At 43.0% G+C, this 14,825-nt stretch overlaps 1 protein-coding gene across 4 annotated transcripts in view; it reads left to right on the forward strand.

Moving 5' to 3' along the window:
• The first annotated feature begins 9,164 nt into the window (after positions 1–9,164).
• Positions 9,165–14,825, forward strand: part of POLA1 (DNA polymerase alpha 1, catalytic subunit) — a 295,724-nt gene continuing 290,063 nt past the window's right edge. For 2 of the 4 annotated variants that reach the window (XM_027535161.1, XM_027535160.1), the window contains exons 1-2: positions 9,166–9,352; positions 14,103–14,227. In XM_027535161.1, coding sequence (XP_027390962.1) covers positions 9,310–9,352; positions 14,103–14,227 — 168 coding nt within the window. In that variant the 5' untranslated portion in view covers positions 9,166–9,309. Of the gene's footprint in view, positions 9,353–14,102; positions 14,228–14,825 lie in introns of all 4 variants that reach the window. The other 2 variants (XM_027535159.1, XM_027535158.1) reach the window with 2 other exon arrangements.

A 14,825-nucleotide genomic window follows, 5' to 3' on the forward strand; every position in this document is an offset into this window, starting at 1 on the left:
AAGAGCTGACTCATTGGAAAAGACTCTGATGCTGGGAGGGCTTGGAGGCAAGAGAAGGGGACGACAGGGGATGAGATGGCTGGATGGCATCACTGACCCGATGAACGTGAGTCTGAGTGAACTCCGGGAGTTGGTGATGGACAGGGAGGCCTGGCGTGCTGTGATTCATGGGGTCGCAAAGAGTCAGACATGACTGAGCAACTGATCTGATCTGATCTGACCTGTTATCAAAAGTCTTGATCCTCTCTGAATCTATAAACAATATGATTTTCTGAATCTAAGTGGCTGAGAGTTAGATTCTGGACTGAGGTGAAATAATTTGCTCCACCTAGCATAGTTCTAGGTATATGCTAGTAGTTGCTTTGAAAACAATTGTTAAATGAATGAACAGCAATTGAATATCTACATGCAAAAATGAACCTCTATTCTTATCTCACACCATATACAAAAATTAACCATGAAATGGATCATAGACCTGGATGTAAAAGACATAAGATTTCCAGAATAAAACCTAGGATAGAATCTTTGTGATCTTGGTTTAAGCAGAGATTTCTTAGATAGGACACAAAAAGCATGAACCATAAAGGAAAAAAAAAATTGGATACATTCAGTTCAGTTCAGTCACTCAGTTGTGTCTAACTCTTTGCGACCCCATGGACTGCAGCACAGCAGGACTCCCTGTCCATCACCAACTCCCGGAGTTTACCCAAACTCACGTCCATTGAGTCGGTGATGCCATCCAGCCATCTCATCCTCTGTTGTCCCCTTCTCCTCCCACCTTCAATCTTTCCCAGCATCAGGGTCTTTTCCAATGAGTCAGTTCTTCACATCAGATGGCCAAAGTATTGGAGTTTCAGTTTCAACATCAGTCCTTCCAATGAACACTCAGGACTGATCTCCTTTAGCATGGACTGGTTGGATCTCCTTGCAGTCCAAGGGACTCTCAAGAGTCTTCTCCAACACCACAGTTCAGAAGCATCAATTCTTTGGCGCTCAGCTTTCTTTATAGTCCAACTCTCACATCCATACATGACCACTGGAAAAACCACAGCCTTGACTAGATGGACCTTTGTTGGCAGTAATGTCTCTGCTTTTTAACGTGCTGTCTAGTTTGGTCATAACTTTCCTTCCAAGGAGCAAGCATCTTTTAATTTCATGGCTGCAGTCATCATCTGCAGTGATTTTGGAGCCCCCAAAATAAAGTCTGCCACTGTTTCCCCATCTATTTGCCATGAAGTGATGGAACTAGATGCCATGATCTTCATTTTCTGAATGTTGAGCTTTAAGCCAACTTTTTCACTCTCCTCTTTTTTCTTGGATACATTGAATTACATCAAAAATAAAGAAGTTTTACTTCAGTAAACATTTTTTTGAAATTAAAAAATAAAGGACTTCTGATCTTTAAAATTAAGAAAATGAAAAGTCATAGACTGAGAGAAAATATTTGCCAAGCACGTATTTATAAAGGACTTTTATTTAGGATATATAAAAATTATTATAATTTAATAATTGGACAAATAACTCAATTTTTACAAAATGGGCAACAGATTTGAACAAATAATTCATCAAACAATGTAGACAAGAGATGACCAAATGGCTTCTCTTTCTGCTTTTGCTTTTACAGTGCATGGACATTGTCACTACCATCCTTACATCAAGAAAAATGTGGATGAATCAGTACCTTTTCTTAGACAAGAAAATTCTCAAAAAGAATTGGGAAAATGGCGAAACACCATCTCCGAAGCTGGAAACATAGGCACATACGGAGAATCACAGGTGAGATCTGCTTACCTGAAACTAGAATCTGGTGGGAACACTTAATTTCCAATATTGAACTGCTGGAGGCTGAGTATGGACTAGCATGAAATTAAGAAATTCCTAGAGTGAGGACTGCACAGTTCTGTGGACTTTTTCTCTAGGAACCCCACAGATTGTCACCTTGAGAATCTGAGAAAAATGCCCTGGGGGCTGTGGCAAGGGGAAAAGGAAGAGTAACCATCAGGAAATCCTTCCAGAATCTTCTCTGTCACAAAGGCCTACTCTCTAGAGGAAAGACTTGGTCAGAGAGCAAGACTTTGTCAAAGGGCAACTCATATTATCCTAGCTTGGGGAAGGGAATTTCAGCTCTCTCTGGCTGTTCTCTCTCTTTCACCTGAGGAAAAATAAAAATAACCAGAGTCAACAAGAGAAAAGACTTGGAGGAAATAGACTGCAACTGCAGCAGCTAAAGAAAGGAGTATGAGAACCATATCAAGATACCAGTAGGAGAAAAAAAGAGAAAACAGGCAGAAGAAATATCTGAAGTGACAGTGGCCAAGAAGTTTCCAAATAATGTATCATTACTGTGATAAAAAGAAAACCACAGACCCAGGAAGGTGAGAAAATACCAAACAGGATAAATATCAAACAAACTAAAAACCAACACCTAGGAACATCATGTTCAAACTGTAACAAGCAAACAACTCCCCTTAAAAAAAAACCCAACTCCAAACCAAACAAGCAAACCAAACAAACAAACAAACAAAATACAAAGGACAAGTTAAAACTCTTGAAGGAAGCCAGAGGTGGGGAGTACAGTGTGGGAAACTTCACTTATAGAAGAATAAGGTTGAGCATTACAGTGGGCTTCTCATTGGAAACCAGAACAACAGCAAGTGTTCTGTGACCCAGTTTCCAATGTAGGGTTGGGGCTCTTTCCCATAATAACAAACAATTCCTGGACACCAGTAAGGTGTCACAAGGGACAGGAAGAGAGGACTGGGGAATGCTCGCTTATAATGTAACTGCCCTACACGTAGAGCAGTATGATGTTATTTGGAGGTGGACTTACATTATTTTAAAATGTATGTTGAAAACTTTTGCGTGCATGCTAAGTCACTTCAGTCGTGTCTGACTGTGGCTCTCTGGACTGTAGCCCACCAGACTCCTCTGTCCATGGGATTCTCCAGGTAAGAGTACTGGAGTGGGTTGCTGTACCCTCCTCCAGGAGATCTTCCCAACCCAGGGATTGAACCCATGTCTCTTATGTCTCCTGCGTTGGCAGGCAGGTTCTTTACCATTAGCGCCACCTGGGAAGCCCTGTAAACCTTAGGGCAACCACTAAAAAAGTTCTTTAAAAAAGAAGTATAAATGATATACCAAGACAGGAGATAAAATGGAATCATATAAAATGCTCCATTAAACCCAGAGAAGGAGGAAAAGATGGAAACAAAGAACAAAGAGAAACAAAGAACAAACATATCCAAGAGAAAACAATTGCAAATAGCTAGGAAGCGCATGAAAGACACTTGTCATTAGTCATCGGGGAAGTGCAAATTAAAACTCATAATGAGATACTAATATATATCAACTAGAATGAAAATTAAAATAAAAACTGATAGTTACTGGTGAGGATGTAGAACAACTGAATCTCTCATACACTACTGGCGGGAACGTGAAATAGTACAACCACTTTGGAAAAACAGTTTCTCAAGTTTTTTTTTAAATTAAACATATACTTTTTTTTTCTTTTGCCTTTTCATACTGTTCATGACGTTTTCAAAGCAAGAATACTGGAGTGATCGGCCGTTCCTTTGCTGAGAAATACTGAGGGCAGGAGGAAAAGAGGGCAACAGAGGATGAAATGGTTGGATGGCATCACCGACTCAAGGGATATGAGTTTGAGCAAACTCTGGGAGATAGTGAAGGACAGGAAAACCTGGCATGTTGCAGTTCATGGGGTCGCAAAGAGTTGGACAGGACTTAGTGACTAAACAACAACAAAACATGTACTTAACCACATGACTCAGCAATTCCATTTCTAAGTCTTTACCCAAGAGAAATGAGTCTGCACAAAGACCTGTACACTAAATTATAGAAGTAAGGAACAGACTAGTGGTTACCAGTGGTTAAGGATCTTTAGAGATTGAAATGTCCTGTATCTTGACTGTATCAGCATCGATATCTTAGTTGTGATACAGTTTTGCAAGACGTTGCCAGTGGGAGACCCTGGGTAAAGGATACATGGAATTTTTCTGTGTTAATTTCCCTGCATTGGCAACAAGGAATCTTAGTTACTGGACCAATAGGAAGTCCCCCTCCCTTTTTTTAAAAATCACTCCTCTACCCTTCCTCTTTGGTAGCCAGAAGTTTGTTTTCTGCGTCTGTGATTCTTTTTCTGTTTTCTGAATGAGTTCATTTGTACAATTTTTACAGTCCATATGCAAGTCATATCATATGGTATTTGTCTTTGTCTGATTTACTTCATTTAGTATGATAATCTCTAGGTTCATCCAGGATGATCTTTTCAAGCAGATGATTATAAAACGGATTGCTGCCTGGGGAAAATATTAATGATTGTTTGGCCAAGTTGTCTCACCGGCAGAAATTATTCAGTAAGAGTTAAGGACAAAGGGAAATGAAACATAAGTTATCTCTACTGTGGCAAGAACACAGAGGGTGAAACCAAGCAGGACCCCGTGGGGTTCCTGGGCACAAAAGTCTTTCTGTGTCCCCCCATTTCTAAATTACAAGGAAATAGTCTTGATTCAGCCTCCATGACCTTCCCTTAGTTCCAATGGGCAGATTCAAACAGTTGCTAACTAGGGAAGGGAGGGAACGTGGAGACCAAGGAGGAGCAGCCAAGAAACAGTGGTGCAGCCTTGGGGCAAGATCTTGGTGGTCATGTTGGATCTTTAGTTCTCCAACCAGGGACTGAACTTGCACCTCCTGCGGTGGAAGTGCAGTGTCTTAACCAATAGACTGACAGGGAAGTCCAAGACTTGGTTCCTACTGATGATAGATGCTTAACAATGGGGGCGGTTTCACATTGTTTCTAATAAATCTAGTGTTGGCCTTGCCTAAGAGTCTTTTAGGCAACCCAGACACCATTCAGTTCATAGGCGGTCACAGCACTAAATGTTTTAAGATACTAGAGTGAGTGAGATACTAAAGAGTGAGATACTAAAGAGTCTCTTGAATAGGTGAAAAATCAGCCTTCCTTCCTCACAGAAAGAGGTGTGTCCAGGTATATTGTTGCTGTTGTTTAGTCACTAAGTCATGTCCAACTCTTTGCAACCCCATGGACTGTAGCCAGTCAGGCTCATCTGCCCATGGGATTTCCCAGGCAAGAATACTGGAGTGGATTGCCATTTCCTTCTCCAGGGATCTTCCCAACCCATGGATTGAACCCGCATCTCCTGCACTGGCAGATGGATTCTTTACCACCGAGCCACCAGGGAAGCCCGTGTCCAGGCATATGTGACCACATATTGTTCAACCGGATATTTATGTCCGGGTTAGCCATCCTGCTGGTGACTCTAAATGATTTAGCAACACCTTGTCTTGCCCACTTATTCTCGACTTTGGCTTCATATTGGAATCCCATCCTCAGAGATTCTGATTTAATAGGTCCAGGGGGCATTGGAATTTTGAATAACTGCTCAGATGATTCTAATTTGCAACCAAAGTTGAGAACCACTGCTCTAAGCTTTATAGAATACTATGCATGCTAAGCGGAGAAGGCAATGGCACCTCACTCCAGTACTCTTGCCTGGAAAATCCCATGGACGGAGGAGCCTGGTAGGCTGCAGTCCATGGGGTCGCTAAGAGTCGGGCACAACTGAGCGACTTCACTTTCACTTTTTACTTTCATGCACTGGAGAAGGAAATGGCAATCCACTCCAGTGTTCTTGCCTAGAGAATCCCAGGGACGGGGGAGCCTGGTGGGCTGCTGTCTATGGGGTCGCACAGAGTTGGACACGACTGAAGCGACTTACCAGCAGTAGCAGCAGCATGCATGCTAAGTCGTTTCAGTCTTGTCCGACTCTTTGAGACCACATAGACTGTAGCCCGCCAGACTCCTCTGTCCATGGGATTCTCCAGGCAAGAATACTGGAGTGGGTTGCCATGCTTTCCTCCAGGGTTACAGAATACTGGCCATATGTAAATTAAGAAACCCTCATGCTGCCATCCTCTGCTAAAATTCACTATTGACTGACTATACTATCAATGTTCTAACTCATAATTCTTTCTTAATTGCTCCAATACCTGTAATAATTCCCAGAAGAATTCTAGTTTTCCATTCCCAAGTTTTAGTTCATGCTACTGGTTTAAAAGATTTTGAAGCATTAGTACAGCTATTTGTCTTTGGGGGTAGGTTTTATTCACGTTGATGTTGCATGTTTATGCTATGAGCCAGGGCTCAATTATCACAAAAGTTTTGTCTGTTGGTAAATAATTCATGTTGAATCACTTGAGGGCATGGCTCTAACTTTGTTCTCTGTGGGTGTGGGGGAAGTGGAACCAAGAGCATTGTGCATTAGTGGAGTTTGAGAAAAGGGTTCAGATGTATTGGCCTCAATGGTTAAAGATAATTCTACATAAAATCTAGAACTAATTCTCATTGGAAGTTCTTGGTTTAACTAGTGTTCTCTAGTTAAGATATACATGCCTATGTCTCTGGTCTTATTGTTAAACGATAAATAAGTTTGCATACATTGTATGCATTGTACCAAACACCAGAACCTAATGTCGCTTTTAAAAATATTTTTACTTATTTGGCTTCACTGGGTCTCAGTTGCGGCACACAAGTTCTTTAGTTGCAGCATGTGGGATCTAGTTCCCTAAGCAGGGATGAACCCAGGCCCCCTGCATTGGGAGTGCAGTCTTAGCCACTGGACTACTAGGGAAGTCCCTCTCAGTTCAGTTCAGTTCAGTCGCTCAGTCGTGTCCGACACTTTGTGACCCCATGAACTGCGGCACTCCAGGCCTCCCTGTCCATCACCAACTCCTGGAGTTTACCCAAACTCATGTCCATTGAGTTGGTGATGCCATCCAGCCATCTCGTCCTCTGTCATCCCCTTCTCCTCCTGCCCTCAATCTTTCCCAGAATCAGGGTCTTTTCAAATGAGTCAGCTCTTCGCATCTGGTGGCCAAAGCATTGGAGTTTCAGCTTCAACATCAGTCCTTCCAATGAACACCCAGGACTGATCTCCCTTAGGATGGACTGATTGGATCTCCTTGCAGTCCAAAGGACTCTCAAGAGTCTTCTCCAACATCACAGTTCAAACGCATCAATTCTTTGGCACTCAGCTTTCTTTATAGTCCAACTCTCACATCCATACATGACCACTGGAAAAACCATAGCCTTGATGACCTTTGTTGGCAAAGTAATGTCTCTGCTTTTCAATATGCTATCTAGGCTGGTCATAACTTTCCTTCTAAGGAGTAAGCGTCTTTTAATTTCTTGGCTGCAGTCACTATCTGCAGTGATTTTGGAGCCCCCCAAAATAAAGTCAGATGTGCAGCTGACACCACCCTTATGGCAGAAAGTGAAGAGGAACTCAAAAGCCTCTTGATGAAAGTGAAAGTGGAGAGTGAAAAAGTTGGCTTAAAGCTCAACATTCAGAAAACGAAGATCATGGCATCTGGTCCCATCACTTCATGGGAAATAGATGGGGAAACAGTGGAAACAGTTTATGTTTTTGGGCTCCAAAATCACTGCAGATGGTGATTGCAGCCATGAAATTAAAAGACGCTTACTCCTTGGAAGGAAAGTTATGACCAAACTAGACAGCACGTTAAAAAGCAGAGACATTACTTTGCCAACAAAGGTCCATCAAGTCAAGGCTCTGGTTTTTCCAGTGGTCATGTATGGATGTGAGAGTTGGACTGTGAAGAAAGCTGAGGGCCAAAGAATTGATGCCTTTGAACTGTGGTGTTGGAGAAGACTCTTGAGAGTCCCTTGGACTGCAAGGAGATCCAACCAGCCCATCCTAAAGGAGATCAGTCCTGGGTGTTCTTTGGAAGGAATGATGCTAAAGCTGAAACTCCAGTACTTTGGCCACCTCATGCGAAGAGTTGACTCATTGGAAAAGACTCTGATGCTGGGAGGGCTTGGGGGCAGGAGAAGGGGATGATAGAGGATGAGATGGCTAGATGGCATCACCAACTCGATGGACGTGAGTCTGAGTGAACTCCAGGAGTTGGTGATGGACAGGGAGGCCTGGCATGCTGCAATTCATGGGGTCGCAAAGAGTCGGACACGACTGAGCAACTGAACTGACTGAAAATAAAGTCAGCCACTGTTTCCACTGTTTCCCCATCTATTTGCCATGAAGTGATGGGACCGGATGCTATGATCTTAGTTTTCTGAATGGTGAGCTTTAAGCCAACTTTTTCTCTCTCCTCTTTCACTTACATCAAGAGGCTCTTCAGTTCTTCTTCGCTTTCTGCCATAAGGGTGGTGTCATCTACATATCTGAGGTTATTGATATTTCTCCCGGCAATCTGGATTCCAGCTTGTGCTTCCTCCAGCCCAGCGTTTCTCATGATGTACTCTGCATATAAGTTAAATAAGCAGGGTGACAATATACAGCCTTGACGTACTCCTTTTCCTATTTGGAACCAGTCTGTTGTTCCATGTCCAGTTCTAACTGTTGCTTCCAGACCTGCATACAGGTTTCTCAAGAGGCAGGTCAGGTGGTCTGGTACGTCCATGTCTATCAGAATTTTCCACAGTTTATTGTGGAAAATAAATTCCCTCTCATGCCCCCCCTTTTTTTCTCTAATTCCCTTTTAATGCTTCATAACATTGACATTTTCCAGGAACCCAGGCCAGATTTTTATAGATTAATCTACGTTTTAAATACATCTGATTGTTTCTCCATGGTTAGATTCAGGCATTTATTTGCAAGAAGACTATGTAGTTGATATTATTTTTTCCGAAGGGCATCACATCGGGAGGCCCGGAATTGGTGATGGTACTTTTGATCTTTTGGTTAAGTTGGTGCATATACCATAAATCACACAGCGACTGTGCTAGAATTCAGAGAAACAAAGTATCAGGCAAGACTCCGAATAGGCAGCAGGAGGCAGTGGTTTTTCCCAGGCTCCTCAGAAACCCGTTCAACCACGCCCACCCTGCTGCCGCCCGCGCCTCTTTTGTCGGAAAATCAACCCTCAGAACCAGGAAGCCCCTGCTCCAACGAGCCCAGATCGTTCCCCAGCAGTATGGGTGCGCCTGCGCAGTGAGTTTTCAGGCGGCTCTTTTTCAACGCCCGACCGCTTCCTTTTTCTGCACTCAACTGCCGCCCCCCCCCCCCCCCCCCCCGCCCACTCGCTCTTTTCCCTAAGGGGTCATAACCGGGCGCCAAATGCGCGCCCGCGGGAAGGCCGAGGGTGGGGCGTCGCGCTTCGCGGCAAGTCAGTGGACTTTCGGGCGGAAGTCCGTAGCCTCTGGAGCCTCTGATTGGCTTTTTCGGTGATGTCTGTCTCGGCCCCCGCGCTAGTTTCGGGCTGGTTGGCGCGGAATCGGAAGACTCCAGCACCATGGCGCCCTTGCATGGCGAGGATTGCGAGCCCGCGGCGAACGGTGAGAGATGGTCCCGCGCGCAGGGTCCCGGGTTGGGAGTGCGGGGACTGTGGCATAATTGCGGGTTGTGGGAACTCTGTTTTATTTTTCCTCAGGAAGGCGCGCCCCCGGGTTGCTCCTCGGGTCACTTTGGGCGCGGACCTCGGACGTCCAGGGCTGGAACCTACCAGGCCTCGGACAGGGCTTCCTTGCAGGGCCGTTGGGTCCTGTCAAACCCGAGTAACTCCCTGCGGGGCTTTTTGTTTGGGAGGCTGCCTCACCACTGTCACTGCGGTCTCCGCACTTGTCTGCCTCTTTATTTCTTCCGGTGACTCTCATCCCACGTGCTGGGCACACACCTTCACTACACTGACCCCGGTGGGACAGTCTTGACAAAGTATTTCTTTACTCCCGCTGGGAGTGGTGGGAACGTTGTTACATGGTAAAGAAGCAGGAAAGAAAGCTGTCACCTGAAGATACAAACGCGTTTTGTCTTTTTTTTAGGTAATGAGTTTCTGCTTTGTGCATTAACGATTTTTCTTTCAGGGTCTGTGGAAAGTTCTTAAAGGGCCGCATAGAAATAGTGCTCATCATCTAGTCATCTGAGGTGAAGCTTCTAAAAAAATGCTTCAGTTTAGCAGCATTTCGCATGCCCTGTATATTACTCCGTTTTCAGTGGTAATTTTCTATTTCCAAAAATAGAATATAGAAATGTAAATGGATTTTTCTGATTTTTGAGCAGTGTGCAACTAACGTGTGACTTCACTTCAGTGAACTTCTAACTTAAAATCAGGTGCTTCACTCTCTTAGCTCAAGCGTCACATCTCCCATCACCCAAGTACATCACCATTAATGAGAACTTGCGTCCTAATCAGATTCTTTTGCATTCCCCTAGTTGTGAATCACAGATTTCAATTTGTTCTTCTTGCCTTTCGCTTTTTAGGACAATTTGTTTTGGAGAGTCGACTAGCCTGGATTACAAATGGGATGTAGGATATGAGTATGTGAATAGTCTTTACAGTCCTCCATCAGTGACATGCCACTAAGCCCTTTCTTCACCCTAAAAACTGTTCCTCCTCTGTGAACATCAAGAAATCACTCTTCGGAGGACACTGCAATCTTGAGATCCCTCTTAAGTCACGGTGTTGATTAAGTAGTGGCTGGGACTTGTGACTGGAATTTTTCTTTTCCTGCCAAGTTTGAAAGATTGTCACCAGAAAGACTTGCACACTCTTGTCTGTCTGGTTTGGGGGAGGGTGGAGGGGGTACTCCAGATGTAATTGTGAACCAGATTTTTAAACTTCAGTAACTGGATTTTTTTTTTTTCATGCTAATTCTTTTTTGGCTAATTTACCTACTTGAAGCATTGAAGACATATACCAAAAAGGAAAATTTAAGCTTCCCCCCCCGCCCCCTTAAGTGTTAGAAGGTGGGCTGGCAGTAAAAACTTGAAAGGCCTGTAAATAGCTGTTACTGTATATGAACATGGATCAGGGAGAGTTTAATGATTTAAAAAAGCAGGTACAGTGTTCAGCAAATATTTGTTACATACCTACCAGGTATAGGCATTCTATCAGGCTCTGGTGTTATAGTGGTAGGTAAGTTGGACATGGTTTTTGTCTTCATGGAATTGAGATGGTAAACATGTAATTATATGTGGTGCTATATTGAGGCTTCCCTGAGTGAGTGGCTTTGCTTTATTTTTGCCTTCTAGAAGCTAGACCCTGTTAGTGCTTAGTGTGGGGTGTCTGTATGTGTGTGTGATTATGCTGCATCTCTACACATACACATTAAATGAGTTTGTTCTGTATTGCTGAGTACAAAGTAAGCCAGGTATCTTCATTTAATTCTAAACTTTATGAAGCAGACATGATTATCCCCATTTCACGTATGAGGACCCTGAGGCTGTGCATTAATCTCAGTCATTGGGTGTACTCTATAGGAACCAACTCTAGTTGACTGAAACTGAACAGGAATTTATCAGAAGAGTATCGTGGTGTTCAGAACCTCTGGAGAGCCAGCCTCCAAGCAGTGTAGCTAGGAACAGTGCTTCAAATCATGCCCCCAAAGTGGTTCATTGAGGAGGTTACTGCCAACCATGGCAAGTACTTGAAGTTAGAGCCTTCAGGTACCCTGGGACATTGCTGGCACTGTTGTTCCAGGTACTCAATCCTCCTGTAGCTATTGCTACTTCTAGAATCTTCCATTAGTCTTCCCCCTTTCCTTGTCATGCTAGCTTCTGATTTAAAGTCTGAGCAGATGTTTGTAATTGGAGGACCTATTTTATATACCCATGCCCTAGCTGCAGGGGCATAAGGGAGGAGGGATTTCACAGTTTCAATATTGGGCAACTTAAAAAAACAAGATACCTGGCCACCATGGCTCAGAAAGGTTAACCGGTTGTCTCATGTCACCCAGTAAGTGGCAGAGCCTGGTTGTGTTGCTGCTTCTAATCTCCGTTCTCCCACTCTATGCTCTCGTGTCCAGCTTACCTTCCACATTGACTTCCTCTTGGTTTCAGAATACGCCTTGCATTTTCACCCCTTTGTAGTTTGGCTCATGCCTTTTCCTTTGCTTGTGCCCCCTTGTTGCCCTGTACTCTGAGAGTGAAGTTCTATTCCTCTTTCTGTGTTGGAAACCTCCCCTTGTGAAGCCTTGTCTGATTTCCCAGGCAAAATTTTGGCTCCCTTTTCTATGTGTTCTCAGTACCCGGTTCTTACCTCTTATATGGCACGATCTTTATATGATGGTGGGAGCCTCAATTTTGCTTTCCTTGACTGGGAGCCCCTTGAGGACTCGCAGCTTTGTCTTATTTGTAATTGTACCCCAAACTCTTTGAGTGGCACATCGTTGCCTGTGGAGTAAGTCTTTTTGAAAACCTATAGATTTTGTCAGGATAATCTGACAAAGGAGTCAGGGGGATCTTGAATGGAATACACTGAGGTCACTCCCAGGGGTCATGTTCAGTAATCTCCAAAACCTTGTTGTATAGGTCTGCTCACAATTTTTTGAAATCATTTGAGTGACACTCAAGATTTTGTGGCTGTCATCATTAAGTACCTGCATTCCTTAATGCTTTTCTGAAAATGGATTTAAAAGTCAAATGTGAAAGTCAAACAATAGACTGAGATATTATAAAGAGAGATTCCACTTCCAGAAAGCTAGGAAAAAAGTATCTCCAGTCACCTTTAAGACAGGTGAACAACAACAGTTGAAACTATTGCAACAGTTGAAACTATTGTAACAATTTATTGCCAGCACTTGGTACATGTTCTGTAAATTGCATCTTCTGCTTCAGTCAACACTTAGTCAAGGAGCTGAATGTTGTTATGAACATTCCAGTGGGGTTGGAGCTTTTAGGATGCCTGTTATCAATACTTCTCCTTTTCTGTGCTTACTTCTTTTTATAAAGTAATTAGCACCAAATACAATACAATATTCAATTTCACAGACATAGTGGCAGTCATGCTGAGCCTCAACTCGTGGCTGGCAGGCGGCACTGTCTTGCTTGCTTTGGGTATTCATCAGCTGGCATATGAAAGTCTTCATTCTGTGGGTGAAATCTTTTGAGTAACTGTGTGAAGTGGTCAGTTTATGATGACCCAAAGTGTGCATAATTCAAAAGTTGAATGACTGACCAGTGAGGCCCTCTGGTACTTCATTAATTTTCCACAAAACACATTTTAATCTTTGTGTTTTTCATCATCCTCCTCTAATGTCATAACCAGCAGCATGAGATCTGGAAATCAGTGATGGAATCAAGAATCTCCTCAGTCATCTTGGTTAAATTCTCCCAACCCCCAATTTATCCTTCCTTTGAAATTCTAGGCATTTTATCTGTACTTCTGTTGGGGCATGTGTTTCTTCTAAAAGTTGTTCTATAGTTAGTTACTATTTACAGGCATACCTTGCTTTATTGTGCTTTAGATACTGCACTTAAAAAAATTTTTTTTAACAAATTGAAGGTTGTGGCAACCCTGCATCAAGCAAGTTTGTTGGCACCATTTCCCCAACAGACTTCGCTTATTACTTCATGTCCCTGCGTCACATTTTGGGAATTCTCACATTTTTCAATATTTGTTACAGTGATCTATGATCCGGGATCTTGGATGTTACTACTACAACTCACTGAAGGCTCAAATTATGGTTAACATTTTTAACAATCAAGAATTTTTGAAGATATAATGCTTTTGCACACTTAATAGACTATAGTGTAGTGTAAGCATAACTTTTATATGCCCTGGGAAATTTTAAAAAATTCACATGGTTCACTTGATTGTAATATTCACTTTATTGGTTATGGTCTGGAACTGAACCCACTAGTATCTCGGAGGTCTGCCAGGAATCTCCCTTGTCAGACTGTAAGTTCTATGAGTCTGGGGCCCTGTCTTATCTTTGTGTCTCTCAGAGGGGCAGGTAATTTGTAAAGAGCAGGTGCTCCTCAAAGCCTTTCAAATGTTGATTAATAGAATACAAAATGAATTGTCCTTTTATAATCACTTAATGGCCTGTCATTTTGCTTGGAAAGGTTATGGACTAGGCTGGTCTCCCTTGAGTGTCTCCAGGGGAAATCAGTTGAATTTGGAATTTTTCTCCTAGAGGAAAAAAAATAACAGTTGCTTCAGCTGAGAATTTCCGCAGAGCCACAGGAGCTGCAGATTTTGTATAACATTGAACTTGTATATTAATACTGGCTAAAAACTATTGCTTTGTTTTTAAGGGAAAATAGCTGACAATTTTGTAATGTCTCATAAATTTGGCTTCTTTTCAGCTGTGTCAGATTCCAGGAGTCTTGTAGCTTCCCGATCCCGGAGAGAGAAGAAGTCAAAGAAAGGGCGACAGCAAGCTCTGGAAAGACTGAAAAGGGCAAAAGCTGGTGAGAAGTATAAATATGAAGTAAGTAACCATTTTTTCCCTCTGTGATTCATCTAATTTAAGGCCTGTAGGTAATCTTATGTCACCTTTGTTGCTGATTAGAAATATGCATATATTTTAAGTTTCTTGTAATAGTAATTTCTTAATCTCAAGCACACTTGGACATGAGGCAGATTTACAGGTTTTGGGAGACTACTCACCCCTTAAAGTTCCTGTGAGTTACCTTACTGATGCTTTTAAAATCCTGAAATGAAAGTAGTCATGGTTTTTTTTTGCCTGCATCTCTGCTGAGTTCCGTGGCTTTTTTGAGGGAACTTTGAGATGCTTTTGCTTTACTTAGGAGGTGCTGAGCAGTGTAGCTGACTGAGCACTGCTTCTCCTTGGAGAGAACTACTTCGTAATCGCATATGCAAGGGGATCCTGGTGGGGGCTTGGACCTCCCCTCTGCTGTGTTCTGCGTGGACTGAATGTGATGTCCTTTTGGCTCTTTCCTTCTACCCACTACTGATGGCCTGGTAAAAAAGCAGAGTGGCTGCCATCTGTATAACGTTGTCGAGCTTCACCTCCAGGGTGCTCCCTGAATATTAATGTCTTCATAGCCTCACGGCTGGAAAGCCAT

Source organism: Bos indicus x Bos taurus, chromosome X, assembly GCF_003369695.1.
Source record: "Bos indicus x Bos taurus breed Angus x Brahman F1 hybrid chromosome X, Bos_hybrid_MaternalHap_v2.0, whole genome shotgun sequence".
Lineage (NCBI taxonomy): Eukaryota > Metazoa > Chordata > Mammalia > Artiodactyla > Bovidae > Bos > Bos indicus x Bos taurus.